The 16,906-nt window shown below is 42.2% G+C and overlaps 1 protein-coding gene across 1 annotated transcript in view; it reads right to left on the bottom strand.

Annotated features, from left to right (window-relative positions):
* Positions 1 to 16,906, bottom strand: part of CRYBG1 (crystallin beta-gamma domain containing 1) — a 235,831-nt gene that overhangs the window by 41,422 nt on the left and 177,503 nt on the right. Inside the window, exons 3-7 of the mRNA XM_055433326.2 lie at positions 14,184 to 15,778; positions 6,849 to 9,150; positions 3,637 to 3,684; positions 3,431 to 3,549; positions 1,004 to 1,172 (exon numbers count right to left, since the gene is read on the bottom strand). Coding sequence (XP_055289301.2) covers positions 1,004 to 1,172; positions 3,431 to 3,549; positions 3,637 to 3,684; positions 6,849 to 9,150; positions 14,184 to 15,778 — 4,233 coding nt within the window. The remainder of the gene's footprint in view (positions 1 to 1,003; positions 1,173 to 3,430; positions 3,550 to 3,636; positions 3,685 to 6,848; positions 9,151 to 14,183; positions 15,779 to 16,906) is intronic.

Raw genomic sequence — 16,906 nt, forward strand, 5'->3', positions numbered from 1 at the left:
ACAGAAAAAGCAGATTATAATATGGCCAAGAAAGAGTAGAGAGGTCAGAAAAATGAAGGAGAGACACTACATGAGAGATAGGATTTGAATGATATTTTAAAACATTGCTTTATTATGAGTAATAAATAAAAACTGCAGATTAATTATCCCACTATGACATTTCAAAATGGTGTCTGTTACATCTTACGTAAAGTCTATCACATTATGTACTTAAAACTATTAAGAGATAAATCATTTAGAATACCAATTACCATCTAAGTCACTCAGAAATGTTGACCCAGGAAATAACATTTTCTTCTGCCAAAAACTGTTAGTCATTCTTACACATTCTCATTTTGGAACATGTCTTTTCCCCTGTTGCACTCTGATACCCAAGTCTAATACACAAGGGGAGCTTTTTCACTTGGAATATACCTTTTACATTTTTAAAAGGTAAAGACCCATCAAATTCCAAGAGCCATGAAGAACTGATTCAAGTTCCTCATTAATGAATAAATAACCAAGAAATGTTTACCCAATCCATAAAGTGGCCTTAAATACTCATTTTCTTAAAACCCACATGAAATCCCAGAATTAATAACTGAATTATCTTTGGATTATTTAGCTTTCAAAATAGTCCTGTAAGCCACTCAAGGTAATAAGAACTCACAGAGCAACCAAAAAAATAAGTAAAATAAAAACCTGTTCTTACAGAGTTCATCAAAACTAGGTTATTAAATAAAATACATTTGCAGATGGGAATGGGGGCCAGGAAAGAGAAATTCATGTTTCAGGATTTATTCTGAAAAAAAAAAGACTAATTAGAATGTTTCTTTTCTAATTAACATGTACAAATATTGAAAATATAGAAAACCTACCCATAAAACACAAAATATTTTTCCCAATCACTTTTATCACAAAATGAAACTCTCAGAAGAATCACATCCAGCATTCGATAAGTATTTGCTGAATGAGCAGATGAAATCAAGTTTGCCTTTATTAAAAGCTTACTAATTTTACCCACCTGGACCACAAGTCTGATTGAACCAATCACCATGGGCTTAGTCGACACTGCCTCATCCTCATTTCTTTCCAAAATATCTTCTATCCCCCAGAGACCAGAGAGTTCCAATTCTCCTTCTTCTAAGGGGATGGAGTGCCCTTCAAAATTTGGTTTCTCATACAAAATCCAACTAAGAATAAAACACAGCAAAACTATTAGCCAGTCTTGGTGAGAGAGATTTTGACTAGTTAAATATTCTGGCCAATAGAGTGTGTGAGTATGAGTGTGAACGTGTGTGTGAATGTGTGTGTGTGTGTGTGTGTGTGTGAGTGTGTGTGTGTGTGTGTGTGTGTGTGTGTTAGTTGCTCAGTCAAGTCCAACTCTGCAGCCCCATCAACCATAGCCCGCCTGGCTCCTCTGTCCATGGAATTCTCCAGGCAAGAATTCTGGAGTGGGTAGCCATTCCCTTATCGAGGGAATCATCCTGACCCAAGGATCAAACCTGGGTCTCCTATATTGCAGGTTGATTCTTTATCATCTGAGTCACCAGGGAACCCCTTATAAATAATAACATTAGTGGCCACTTCTCTCCCCAGTAGCTCAGTGGTAACAAATCTGCCTGCCAATGCAGGAGATATGACAGGAGATGCAAGTTTGATTCCTGGGTCAGAAAGATCCCCTGGAGAAGGCAATGGCAACCCACTCCAGTATTTTTGCCTGGAGAATCCAGGAGCCTGGCAGGCTACAGTTCATGGAGTTGCAAAAGAGTAAGACATGACTTAGCAACTTACAATCAGGATTTTAGAGAACTTTTGACTATCAGTGGCTCAGACAGTAAAGCGTCTGACTACAATGCGGGAGACCTGGGTTCGATCCCTGGGTCAGGAAGATCCTCTGGAAAAGGAAATGGCTTGCCTGGAAAATTCCATGGATGGAAGAGCCTGGTAGGCTACAGTCCATGGGGTCGCAAAGAGTCGGACACAACTGAGCGACTTCACCTTACCTTATGAACATTATAGAGCTACTAATTTTTATAGTAGCTCTATAGTATAGTAAGTTTGCCAGTTGGTGGAAACATAATAATGTCAGATAAATGGACTTTTATTGTAATGTTTTTTCTTCTTATATATGTAAAAAACACTTCTGAGGGTTTTAACTTACATATTGGTGTCATATCAATGGATATACTGATACAAAGGACTACTACATGCGTGCTAATGGAAAGCATTTTTCCAGTTTTATTGACATCTGATTGACTTATAACATTGTATTAGTTTTGGCTGTACAACATGACCATTTAATATGCGTGTATATTACAAAATGATCACCATAGTAAGTTTATTTAATAAACCCACCACCTCACAATTAAACAATCTTTTTTCCTGTGATGAGAATTTTTATGATATATTCTTTAAGCAACTTTCGAATATACTATGTAATACTTTTTTAATGACCCAGAAAGCACATTTAAAGTATTCTTCTCAGCAACATACAAACACTAAATAAAAACCTCGTGACAATATATGACTGTGCTAGTCTTAAGTGCTCATACTTCTAAGAAAAGAGAGACACTAAGAAAAGTTGAAGAATCAGTATTTCATTAAAAACAAAATTATAATTTTCAGTTTTCAAATTTAAGAACAAAAGCTAATTGTATTTCCCCAATGAATATGCTGAATATACAGAAAAATATATTAAAATATCTAAAGCCTAAAAGGAAAGATGCTGCATATTCAATCAAATGGAGAGACCCAAAGAAAAGCTTACTAATTTTTTAAACCATAAATGCCTACAGCCCTACATCTTTTTTTTAAACAAGTTTATAAATAGATACAAAGATTCATATTTATGCCAAGTAAGTGATTTTTTTTTTTAAACCGCTTTTCTTTATTCAGTTTCCTGTGTATTTCCTTGAAGCAGTTAAACTGGTAATACAATTTTTTTTTCACCAGTTTCTTTACTTAACAAAAACTATCCGCTGTCAAAAAGGACTATTTGTTAGTCCTTCACTGAACTGTCAATTAAAAAGTTAGCCAAGATGTTTTCCCTTATAGAATTTTTAAAATTCCTATCAGCGTGCTTAGTGCATGGCCTATCAACATGAGTAGTGCAATTCTTACCAACCTCATGGAAAATTAAAAAACCAAAAGTATATTACAGACGCTGGTGATCATTAGTCCAAACCAACATAATGTGGGAAAAATGGGAAAAAGAAATTTATACTGCTGCATTTTTCTGATTCCTCTAGCATCAACATGCATCATTCCTAGAATCAGAAATGTTAAAAAACGTTTTCCTTGGATACACTTTTAGTATTCATTAAGACTAGTATCGTCTGCCCTTTATATTGTTAAGGGCACAATTTAAAATAGTGCTGAGGACCAAACAGACAATTAAAAATGTGAAGCCCACACCCTCCGAGTCAGGAACACAAAGTGCCACTCTTACCATCCTCTAACGACTTTCACTAGTATCACAGGAGAGAGGCTCCAGGAGCTACAATCCTCCACGTCACTGAATACTTCAATACACGCCTCTGAGACATCAGGCTCGCTGTATATCACCACCTAAGAAAGCGAGAGTGGTATCAAGTGCTGCTGCTGCACTTTGTCAGGTCAGAATGATTCTAGACAAGGAACAGAAAGGAATCTTACTTTTCCAGGTCGGGGATTGATTTTATTCTGTACGCTTCCTCTAAGTGTCTGTAATCAGATGAACAAAAACACAACAGATAATTAAACTTCATGGCAAGTTCTCTTTTCCCCTCCCATGATCCTTTAAGTAAGGACATATTTGCCTCACACTTGTCAGTTTGGAAACATATCTACATATCTACTTTGATCTATACCAAAGTCATATTAAAACTTGAATCTATTAAAAGTAAGGGCTTTCCGCCCCCCCACAACTGATTTTGCCATTTCAGTTTCTCCTCATTTATATGCTTAGGAGATTTTCAACAACCTGGGAAGTTCAGGGCCCGAGAGTCAGACCTATGTTTACACAGAACCAGAATTCAGCTAAGAGATCATAATTCAAACCATCCCAGTATAATTTCAAATAAACAGAGAAATTATAATGGATCAATCACTTATCCAGAATGAGCTGAATCAATTCTGTGTGTTCCTATACATATCTTATCTGAATCTATAAATACTGTTTTTTCATCACATTACAACTAGTCTAAATAAAATGTCTGTGGTATATCTCACAATGCTCATTGCACACGGTTATTTAATCCCTTTTAGAGGAACAAAATATATTTTTATACAGCTACAAAACTAATCATTTTCAAGCCCATCTGACAAGACCAGTAAAACTAGAAATGTTTAAGATAATAAAAATGTAATTACATGGACTACTTTCATTGCCGACCAAGATGCCCATTCTAAGGACTGCCTGTGACCTGATGGCTCTTGCATCACACCAGGGTGGTCTATGACCAAAAGACCACAGGAAAGGCCTCAGTAGAGCATTACCACAGATTAAAATGGCATATGCTTATTTATACGTGCACCTTTCAAGAAGAAAAGCTAAAGAAAAAGCCTGAGATTAAAATAAAATTTCAGACATTAAAAAGAGAATAATTATACAGTCAACAAAGCCCAAGACCTAAAGAAAAACAAACAAAAAAAATTTTTTTAATCATAAAAAGGCCTAGAGAAAGTATAAAGTACTGTTTCTCTTTTTCACTCCACTTGACTGGGTTTTTCAAGAGATTCCATAGTGAAACTGTGTACTCTGTTGTCAGACTCACCAGATTGTTGTTAAATAAGAGAAGTGATCTAAGAATAATTAAGGAGAGAGAATTTTGTAATGAATGAGAAGTGGACCAGTGGCAACTTTGTGCTTGAGACAAATACTTAAAAATCGCATGATTTCTAAGTGCTATAGACTGATTCCATTTTATTTGTTTACAGCAATGGTTCTCAAAGTGCAATCCAGGGGTCCCTGGAGGGTCCCCAGTGCCCTTGCAGAGAGTCCATGAGGTCAAAACGATTTTCATAATTAGAAGGTTATTTGTCTTTTTCACTTTCTCTCACAGGTATAGAGCAGAATTTTCCAGAGGGTCCATGACATGTGATGACATCATTGTTCTGGTGGATACTGGAATGTGCATTTGAGTGTTCTGTTTTAAGTTTTTCTCAGTATTAATTACTTGATTATTTTTTTACTGGCTGGACTGCATGGTGTAGGGTAAGGGAGTTAGAGAAGGCGAGGTTCGGAAAAAGAACGAGACCGGCACTTTACAGGAACAGATCACCTTTAATGAGGTGAGGAGGGGCAGCAGTCAGATTAGTGAGCTGCTGCACTAACCCAAGAAAAGAGTAAGTATATATAGGCATATATGTGGAAATCTACTGTCTTAAGGGGGCCTGCTCTCCAAGGTTGTTCAGAGTGGTTATCTCTTAAACAGCTGGGCCAAGGAATTCTGGAGATCTGCCAGAGGCTGGGTTGGCTGGGAGCTGGGCATAATCAACCTTAATGTCAATTTTTTTTTCTTTGGGTGAGAGTTCTTTGTTTTGCATAGAATGGTGGGGAGGACCTGGAGAGGAGTTTTAACTCCAGGCAATTTTGAGCCATGTAACTTTCCTTCACATGGCATATGGGATCTTACTTTCTAACCAAGTATCAAACCCATGCCCCATGCTGTAGAAATGTGAAATCTTGACCACTGGACCACCAGGGAAGTCCTCAGTATTAATTTCTAATATAATAGATTCCTATAGGCATAACCCATGTGAACAAAAGCTCTTTGGGATCCTCAATAAGTTTTATTGTATATCTACATCTAGATGTGTGTGGGTGGGTGTGTCCTAGGAGTAAAAATTTGAAATTTTTTGAAAAAAGAGATCTGAGCCTCTGCTGAAAGTTCAACTACCCTTTTGAAAGAGGTTCCAGAATTATATTCCATGATAGGCTTATAGCAAAAACCAATACAACAAATTTAAATGGGGCAGTGCCCTGTACAAATGAGGAAGGTGGCAGAATATTTTCTGCCTCATTCTTGTCTTCACTTGCCAGGTAGCCTGGTTCACAGGGCGGGCAACAGGAGTACAGTTGCCACTTCTGTTTCTGGGCTTAGCAGAGCTGAATTCTAAACTTTATCATCTTCTTCCCTCTTTCAACTTGAGTATCAAGCATCGTAAATGAAAACCACAAATTTACATCAAAAATTGAGTAAAGGAAACAACTTATAGCAGTCAGAAAAAAGATGGAGAAATCAAAATCATATTTTGCCATCTCTCTACTATATTACAGGAAAGCACCAATGTAAACTGAATTCTTTATTCCCCAACAGCTTTGCAAGAAAAAATATTTCCCTAATGAAAACTAATTTCAAACAAAGAGAAAACACTTTCTCAGCCATATGGGATAAACATGGACTCCTATGTAGGGGAAGAAAGAGTGAATCTCAAAGTGCAAAAGAAAGGATTAGGAATAAGATTCTTTGGTGGGGGTGGGGGGTCAAGACAAAGGAACCCTTCACAAATCTTCACTAAACTCTAAGAATAGTGCTGAGCATCTTTACACAGAACTAGGGAAGAAAAAACACCCTGTCTCTGAATTCTCAAGGTACCTTATCTATACCTTTCACAATACAACATATAAATTCACAAGTGCCTTAAGATATTTGTAGCTTATTTTTCCCTGCTAGAGTATGAATGCCTTGAGAACAGTATCCAAGTACATTTTCTCTTGAACTTTAACCTCCATTGTACATAATAGGTTTTCAAATGTGATGAATAAGAAATTATTGTATAGGAGCATAACAGTTTCTAAACAAATAACGTGAATTGCTCATCCCCCCCACTTTTCCTCTGACTTTTTAACTACTTCAAATAAATGATACTATGTTGCCACTTACTGTTGTATCTGATAATGCCATTCCAGAAAAAGAAATGCTTGGGTCAAACCGGCTGGCTTTGAAGAGACCAGTGAAGTCTGTGTCACTGCTTCCATAGCTCGGCAAGTTCGATTTAAGAACACTTTCAGTATGATTAGACGTATCACCGTTGGTCTTCAGTTTTGAAAATTCAGAAAATTTAGTTTCTGGCACGGGAAGGTTGCTTCGCAGATCCAGATCCTTTTTGGTTTCCTCTTTTTGCAGGCACTTTTCCATGGGGCTCAGACTTTTCAATCCCGAATGAGACGTATCTGACGAGTTGAAATTGAAGACCTTTAAATTACTGGCTGGCAGGCTTGGTTGTTCTTTCCCTGAACTACAGGGTGGGGCACTCTCAGCCACGGGCTGCGACACGGAAGGTCGAGAAAGAGAACTGCTATGAGCGGTACCGAAAGATGTGGTCATGGTATTGACTGATGTTACAGAGGGAGAAAAGACTTTGTCTTGTGGTAGAGAAGATAACAAGCTTGAGAAAAGTGCACTTTTTTCTAGCCTCGATCTCTTGACGCCACAATTTTGGACATCCTTGTTCTCTTTGTCATTGACTTCTGCAGCTGCCAGGGACTCGTCTTTCCCATTAGTATGAGTCTGCAAGGACTTAAAGAGGACACTCTGTTCAGTGGATGAACGTTTGGGCCTCAGTTTGGATTTGGTGTCAAGATTCTGCATCAAATGTAAAGCTGGTGACATTTCCAACTGGCCTTCCTTTTTCTTCCCCAAGCCAAAGGTAAACACATTGGGATCAAACACCTTTTCTAAATTGTCCTCGTGAATAGGCGGCATGGCAAAGTGAGGGGCGGGGGAATTTGGCAGCCTGGCCTTCTTTTTCTTCTGGGGTAAACACACGGTGCTGTCCATCTTTTTTATAATCTCAGTGAATTTTTCCATGTCAGAAGAAGAATCTAATACACTATCATCACTACCAGCAGAGATGTTCAAAAGACTGGCAGGACTGCCCTGGCCATTCACAACACTCTGACTGGGCCTTTGAGGGGTTTCTAAATGACTTCTGTTGTCAGGGAAGTTGGTGGCGGTGGATTCAGCCTTCAGGGGTTTTCCGTTGTCCTCACTTTGAGCCTTGTCAGGCAGAGTTGCTTCTGATTCGGGCGGCATGACTTGTGCACCAGATTTTACTACATGTTCCTCTTTGCAGTGAATGTGTTTGGGTGATGTGCCCTTATTACCCTGTACTTCCTCTTTCTGGGGAGCACCACTTGCAACGGAAACCACTTGGAGTTCATTATTGTGACAGTTTGGCAACTGTGCTTCTCTAACTTCAGAGCTATCTGTGATGATCCTGGAGCAGACGCCCTCCATGCTCTCCGCAGGGAGCACGAAGGACCTGACCTGGACTAGGACCTTGGATGGACACTCATCTCCCACAGCTTGCGGGCTGTGCTCTGGCGACAAAGGAGGGCTTGCCTCCCCTCCTCCTCCACTTCCTCCTGCAAGTTTGGAGGGGGGCATTGTCTTGTTATTCTGATGAGACACAGGCAGAGTACATCCATTATGGCTTTCTGACACTCTGAGATCAGTGCACAGAGAACTGCTTACAGGAGCTTGAGCACATGTATCTTTGGTATCATCCGCAGGAATGGGGGCAGCCAGCGGCAGAGAAGGCCCATTAGATGACTCAGTTGGGGGCTGTGAGTCAGAAAATCCAGGCTGTGGCTTTGGTATGGCTGTTGGAGGTGGATCTTTAGTATCAAGAATGGTGGGGGTGTCTTCTGCCATATTAGTCATATTTTCAAGTTCAAGTCTTTTACTGTTAGCAGCCTTGGAGTCATTCTCTCCTAAGAGCTCCTGGTCCTTAACAGGAATCAGAGCAGCAACCACTGGTTCGGAAGGGCAGCCAGCATCTGTTTGCACATCTACCTTATCACCTTGGGGAAGCTGAGAAACAGGAGTCTCCTCTTCAGGAAGCGTCACTTTGGCTTCTGCAGATGATGGCTTCCCTGGCACACCGTTCTGGTGACTATTTGGCATTACCTTCTTTTCAGGCTGCTCCATTTCCTTGGCTTTTTTGGCTAAATTCAGCTTTGCCCTCTCGACAAACGTTTTATTAGAGGCAGGAGTGTTCTTCAAACCTCGAATGTCAGTGTGTCTCGGGCTGCTGTTTGCCCGCTTGTTTTCAAATAAGGAGATTTTGGTGGCAGTGTTTCCTTTGTGAACCGGTTGGCTAAATGGATTATGCTCATTTCCCAAACTGTCAAGATTCTTAGGGTTCTTAAGATTTAGTTCCACATGTTTGGGCCTGGCAGGGCTGCAAGAATAAAACAGTATCAAGATAAATTTATTGACCTAGGTTTTAAAGCGAACACAGCAATTTACTACAAAACTGAAAAGCCATCATCTTTCGGACAGGTAACATTTTTTATGAAATTATTTTTAAACCATCCTATATATACTGTCAATTATCTTTAAAAGATGTTTCGCTTTCTTATGAGGGATGAGAAAATTATACAGCTAAGAAACCCTAGAGGTGAGAGGTTAACAAGTTTATCCTAAGTATAGTGCTTGGCACTAGAGTTGGCCCAAAGAACATTAGAACAAATTTGAGTACTTCATGCACTCCCATACTTTAAATATGTAAATGATTTTCCCCAGAACCAACTGTACTACTTATCATAACTTTTTAATATACATTATCTCAAAGAGCTGGATTATAAAAAAAATATTTATTATTTACCTCTTTGAACAGTTTATTCCCTTCATCCTTCCTCCATAAAATTTTTCTGATTACATAAGGTGTGTTCACTATAGACCATTTGGAAAATATAAAGACAAAAATATCACTCATAATCCTAACCACTCAAACAATATCCCTGTCAACATTCTAGTACATTTCCTGTCTTTTTTGTATGCATAGGGAAATATTGTCAACAAAATTAAGATTAGTCTGTTCATAGAGTTTGGCACCTCACCTTGAATTTAACATTTTTCAAGTTACTAAAAATTTATTTGAAAAGTCTTTATAATGTCTGCACATAAAAGCCCAGCATATAGATGAACCATAATTTACTTATCATTACTCAATTGTTGGTTCTGCCACCATTTGTTCTCTTCTCTTTCTCACATTTCTTGGGTATAATTGTCTTGTGCAGCGCTAAGTTGCTTCAGTCATGTCTGACTCTTTGTGACCTCTTGGACCATGGCCTGCTAAGCTCCTCTGTTCACAGGATTCTCCAAGCAAGAATACTGGAGTGGGTCTTCCCAACCCAGGGATTGACCCACGTCCCTTACATCTCCTGCATTGGCAGGTGGGTTCTTATCCCTAGTGCCACCTGGGAAGCCCATGAAATTAAAAGTCTTTGAATGTATACAGTTTTCTTTCTGAGGAAAAAATATGTGCTCTGGCTCTTACGCTAATTATCTGGGTGAACTTGATCAAGTTACTTTAGCTCTCTGGACTCTACCTTCTCTATCTATAAAAACAAACAAACAAAAAGCTAGATAGTTTAGAACAGAGTTGGTTCACACACACACACGTTATGGTTGAAGACATCCTTGTAGTTCTCTTCAAGGGTTGCCGTTGGGGACAGTAGAGACTGGGGGATGGAACTGCTGGCCAGCAACCCTCCTTTCAACTAGAATCACTCTGACTCATCTATTACATATGTCACTTTTACAGAAGCTTTCCAATAAGAACAGACTCCAAAACTAAAAACAAAACAATGTCTAAATCATTGGTCTGCTACTGCTAAGTCGCTTCAGTCATGTCCGACTCTGTGCGACCCCATAGACGGCAACCCACCAGGCTTCTCTGTCCCTGGGATTCTCCAGGCAAGAACACTGGAGAGGGTTGCCATTTCCTTCTCCAATGCATGAAAGTGAAAAGTGAAAGTGAAGTCGCTCAGTCTAGTGGTTTATAAAAGGTAAGAGATAACAGCCACTAACATTCACTAATGGCCAAGCACTTTCTATAGCCTGCCTCACGTGCAATTTTACACATTCTCTCTTAAGATGAGGAAATTGAGGTCTAGAAAAGGTAAGTAATTTGCCTGAAGTCACACAGTTATTAAGTGACAGAAGCCAGGTATTCTTGTTTCAGATGTCATGTTGCTAACAACTCTTCTATCCTGTTTTCCCAGGAAATCAGTAACCTCCTCTGGTTCTCTCCAGTTTTATGAGCCAAGGAGCCAATAAATTATCATGAGATCTATAAGATAATCATACTTTAGAGGCCATCTTGATAAAGAGAACACAAAGTAGAGAAGTATTAAGATCTCACACTGTTTCCTGCATGGGACTCACTGGCCTTCAAGAAGGTAGGCCCTGATGAGCCTTTTGAAGGAACAGGCAAGATGACTTTGGATGAAGACACCTTATCCTTCTAGATAAAATGAGAAGACTGAGAAGACTTGAGAAGTCCTTCCTAAATACAGCATTTATAATTAGATTTTCTTTTTTAATTTTTTGATTAAATACTAAATTTGCTATATTCTCACGAATATAGCATTTCTCCCAGGCATTGCTTTCTCCTGTATCTCGAGATATCCAGGCTCCCCCATGGTGGACCCATATCTGAAATTTAAAAGCAAAATTAACTTATAAACACTTCCTTAAAGATTAAATTCTAAAACCAGTGAGATGAGTATAAGTAAGAGAACTTACAAATGCTATCAGTTAATCAGGGAGGTTCACATATCAAGGAATATACATTTTAAAAATGCTCAAGGAACTTAGTCAAATATCAAAGCAGACCTGATGATGTAAATGGAAAACACTCTAGATTAGCCAATAAGCTACATTAAGGACAGGACATACATATCTGCACATTGAAGATTTACACGAAGATCAAAATACATTTTACAACCAAACTTTCTGTGCTATTAACTTCTGCTACCGAGAGTCACTACAATTAACCTGGTTCAAACTGATTAAAAGGAAGGCTCCTATAATTCACGTTGTAATGCTTTCATTAAGATGTGAGAAGGGAAAATACCCTGAAGTCTAAGAACCTGTGGCTATAGTATGAAAAGAAAATTCTCCTTATTCTAAACATACCATTTTAAGAATCTCAACATTCAATACTTGGCAGAGAACTGAAAACATAATTTCTCTAACAGCATCAAGAAACATGCTTCTTCATAGTGATTATTTTTCAGGGAATATAAAATAGTTTTAACTCTAAAATTTCAGATTCAAGTTGTTTTTTATAAATAATCTGAGTAACACTTCTACTTGAAATACAATCAGAGGAAAAACTAAAGGGTCTGAAAAAAAAATCCACCAGTTAAATGGAAATGGGTCAAAGGACTAGAAAGAATTATTAAGTCTCCATTCCAATAGTTGGCCAGTTCACCAAGCGCAAGGCCATGCACAAAACAGAATTAAACTGAGCCTCTGGGAAAGGAAAATTTTAGGTAGAAAATAATTATTCATTCCGTTCCGTCGCTCAGTCGTGTCCGACTCTTTGCGACCCCATGGACTGTAGCCTACCAGGCTTCTCCGTCCATGGGATTCTCCAGGCAAGAATACTGGAGTGGGTTACCGTTTCCTTCTCCAGGGGATCTTCCCGACCCAGGGATCGGACCCAGGTCTCCCGCATTGGAGGCAGACGCTTTAACCTCTGAGCCACCAGGGAAGCCCAATTATTCATTAGAAAAGGACATTTGGTTTAGTTCTAATACAGGAAACAGCACATGAAGAAGACTTACATTGTAAGATGCTTTGTTTGTTTACCCTATCCCTTAACAGTGTAACATTTCTGGTTTTTCCACTGGTGTATTCTGATTGGAAGACAAGAAGCGTCCTTAATCAGTACACAACAACATGTCTCTAAGGCTCACACTCAGGAGGTCTGAACGTTCAGTCACACTGGCCTTCTACAAATAATGGGCATCATTCACTCAGGTTATTTCTCCAAGGCTGCTCTTACAGAATAAATTGCTGACTCCACCAAAGTTCTCCACATTGGCAGCTGGGTGAGGTAGCTCAAGTTATTCATTAAGCAGGCTTTCCTTGCGAGTGTTTACCAAGCAGACCTCCTACTCTTAAGCGTACTTATCTAAGAATTCAAACAGAATGAATCTGTACAGTTTATGAATCATAATGTTGGGAAAGTCTCAGCTTTCTTTAGAAAATGTGTGAATACAGGAAAACACCTTGAGCAGTTCAGATACTCATTTTCACATTTGCTGACTGAGAGACAGGGGAGAGTTGGTAGGGAAAGGGGGAGCATCTTGAGTTTTATAGGGTGCCCTCCCTGTCCTGTCTGCCCATACAGACTGCACTCACCATCAAGGCACAATCCCACTTCCTCAAAAAAAAAAATCAACAGTGATTTCCTCCTCCTTTCCACACCCCCAGCCTTAGGGATGGTAACATTCATGTGGCAGTTTAATCAGATTATCACCTCATATAGTTATTTGATTTGTCGGCATCTTGGGTGCCAGACTGTGCCATAAACTGTTCAAAGGCAATATATACTGAATCACAGTTGTGGCTTTCCCGGCATAGTTCCCAGCACACTACCATGCACAGAAGGTACTCGATAAATATTTGAAAAATCAATAAATTTAACAGCACAGTGGTCACAGTCAGCTGTTGAACTTGATACTTCTAATGTGTCCTTTCATTTGTCAAACAGCCTCCCAGTAAAAACACTGATCTTTCTTCATTTCAACAAGTGAAAAATACTTTTCGATCTGGGAGCAAAAATATCACCAAACTTCCTAACATCATAAAGGGGAAGAAACAACCAAGATACTCGTATTAGAGATTTTTGTTTTTAAAGCTTTAGGCCAATAATGCACTAAGGTCCAGAAAAGGTTCTGTGAATTCTTGTAAACTCACACATGTCAAAGCTACTGGGTGTACTGTACACACTAGAGTTTGCTCCCTGTTTTCAAATTCACTGCATTCGCGTTTTAAGAATGTTCCACCTAGGAATGCTGGTGTATATTTTGAATAAAGAATAGAATGAGCTCCAATCAAACCACGTGGTCGTCTGTTAGTTATGTAAATACTGAACCTCAAGAGATATCTTACCTTTACATTCATTGAACTTAAAAGCCTTATATTAATAGGACTTATTAATAACAACCGACCAGGGTCCGAAATGGGTCACCTTCTTAAACCTTAATTGTGTTAACTAGTCCTTCACCATCTCAATTTCACCACCCAGGAGAAAATTCAATGCACAGTTTTTCCACAAATGCAGACTCTGAGCCCCTCAAGAGCCGCTGGTCTGGCCCAACCCAACTCTTAAGCGTACTTATCCAAGAATTCAAATAGAATGAATCTGTTCAGTTTATGAATGCTAATGTTTCAAGTAACCCCGCAGTTACTTACAGGGTCACTTTCGTGGTTACCGTCGACCTGCCCACACCGAAGTGGTTCCTGGGCTTCAAGCCTTCGGAGGCGTCAGGACCTCCAGCCGATCTGCCCAAGTCTCTGCTTCGACCTCCCTCTCCCCGGCCGTCCAAGAGGTGGGGGAGCGGCCCCCTCTTGTGCTCGGGCTTGATCTCAGGCAGTAGCGAGCTGCTCTTAATCGTGAGCTCGCGGGGGATAACCCGGGCCGCCTCCTCCCCGCTTTCCTTGGAAGCCGGGTTGGGGCCGGGGTCTGGCGCCCTCTTGAGAGGGGAGTCCCTGGCCGGAGCCCGAGGGCCGCCGGCGGGCGAGGTGGGCACGGCCTCGGAGACGCGGCTCCGGCCCCTCCTCTTGGTGGGGGACGAGGCAGGCTGCGGCTGTTTGCTCCGCTCTGGCTCCCCTCGCAGCTGCCCTTTGGGGCTGGGGCTGGGCTTGGACTCTAGGCCGGCAGCGGAGGCAACGCCCCCATTGGGGGCCGCCTGCGAAGGAGATTTCACTTTCTTTTCCGCACAGCCATTCTCGGCGGCCGCGTCTGGAGCCACCTCGTCCTCGAACACCGTGTCGTCCCGGGGCGCACAGTCGGGCAGCGGCGGGTCAGGGCCGGGGGAGTCGGTGGATCTCTGCGATCGCCTCCGTCTCCCAGACCTGCGGCCGCTCGACCTCTTTTCCATGTCGTCGCAATCGCCGCAATCTCCCGCCCCGGGGCTGATCACGACCGGCTCGTCCACCTGTGCCACCTCGGTCTTACTCAAGTAGATATCCAGAGTCAGCACTTTCGCCGGGTGGGCGCGCTCGCGGGGCCGGCAGTCTTGCCCCGGGGGCTCCGCTTTGCCGTTGACTGGTGCTGAGCCCGCCCGGTTCTCCGTACCCTCCGCGGGCGGGTCGCCGGGCGGAGCCGATGAGTCCTCCGGGGCTTGGCTCGGCGCGCCCTGGGGCTCCGGAGAGCCTCCGTGGGCACACTCGTGAGGGGCCCCGTCAGCGGGATGCTCCCCGGCGGGCGAGCCCGGCACGCCCCTCGATTCCTGGGTGGGCTCCTGCTCGCGGCCCGCGCCGGGCGAAGCGTCCTCCCCGGGACTGCGGATGAGTGCCTCTGCGTTCTCCCGCCTGGAGGAGTTCTCTAATGAGGAACGCAGCTGCTTGGCAGTGGCGGTGGCATCTGGGAAGGTCTCTCCCTCTGCCTCCAGAGGTTCTAATTGGGGTGAATCACTTTCATGGCCCTGCTGCACCGCCGCCGCTGCAAGGCTGCCCCGGCCAGGTGACCGCTTGGCATCCGGGGGGGCCGCCTGCACGCAGCCCTCGGGGTGTTCACCCTCCGGCTCCTGGTGCTTCTCCTGCGGGGAGCCCTCCTCGCACGCGTCTGTAGGCCTTGGTTGATCTCCCAGAGGTTGACTCTTCTCAGCCTCTCTTTCCGGGAGTCTGGGAGATGTTACTTCTTTGGGAGAGCCTGGTTTGGTATTTGAGCTGGTGGGACTCTCTGACCCATTTCTGCTGTTCCTTCTCCTTCCGGCCGTGAATAGAGTGCCAAGTTTTCCCAAAACTGGCTTCCTTTTGTTCTCTTCTGGTGGTTGTGCTCTGGACTGAAAAATAAAAGGGGATGGGAGAGAGAGATGTGAGAATCCTGGCTTTCCATTTAGTATTAATAGTAAGTACATTATGGAACTACAAGGCAAAATGATAATAGGCTGCTGCTGCTGCTGCTGCTAAGTCACTTCAGTCATGTCCGACTCTGTGCGACCCCATAGACGGCAGCCCACCAGACTCCACTGTCCATAATATTCTAGAGTTTCTAATTGAAAGTCAGAGTTGCATTTTGGCATTCATTCCAACAAAATAATTTTTTTTCACTTTTTGAATTTTTCTCAAACACTATGTTTGGTGCTACGGAAGAGTAACATTTCCTTTATAGAAAGAAAATCATGAGAGAAAATTTGGAACGTCCAAATAATCACCCATGCAAAATAAATAACTCCCAGTTCTATGTTTTGCTTTATACCTCAGTTAGTCGCTCAGTAGTGTCTGACTCTTTGCAACCCCTTGCCTTGTTGCCTGCCAGGCTCCTCTGTCCATGGGATTCTCCAGGCAAGAATACTGGAGTGGTAGCCATTCCCATTTCCAGGGGATCTTCCTGACACAGTGATCGAACCCAGCTCTCCTGCATTGCAGGCGGATTCTTTACCGTCTGAGCCACCAGGGAATCCCATAAAGATGTAATTTCAAACAGCCATGTCTGCCTACAGAGCAGCAGTAAACATGCTGCTGCTGCTAAGTCACGTCAGTCGTGTCTGACTCTGTGAGACCCTATAGACGGCAGCCCACCAGGCTCCCCCATCCCTGGGATTCTCCAGGCAAGAACACTGGAGTGGGTTGCCATTTCCTCTTCCAATGCATGAAAGTGAAAAGTGAAAGTGAAGTCACTTAGTCGTGTAATTTTTTTCCCTGAAATACCTCCACTTCTTTCTGTAGGCAGGAAGAAGAACGAGGAAAAACCATCTTCTCTTCCAGAACAGAAAGAAGCTACTTGGGTTCAACTGAAAAACCTTAAGAAATCGAGTTGAAGTACCCGGGTGTACCCCCAGCCAAGTCGGAGGGTCTCAGCGGGCCAGGCTGCGCCCGCCCAATGAGATAAGCACGTGGACATTCAAACACCTGCTGGTCCCCAGGGAACACAGCTGGCCACTGCCCAGCTCACCCAAGAGGCTCTTTCC

Source organism: Moschus berezovskii, chromosome 10 (assembly GCF_049115385.1).
Source record: "Moschus berezovskii isolate FMDL1 chromosome 10, NW_MosBer_1.0, whole genome shotgun sequence".
NCBI lineage: Eukaryota > Metazoa > Chordata > Mammalia > Artiodactyla > Moschidae > Moschus > Moschus berezovskii.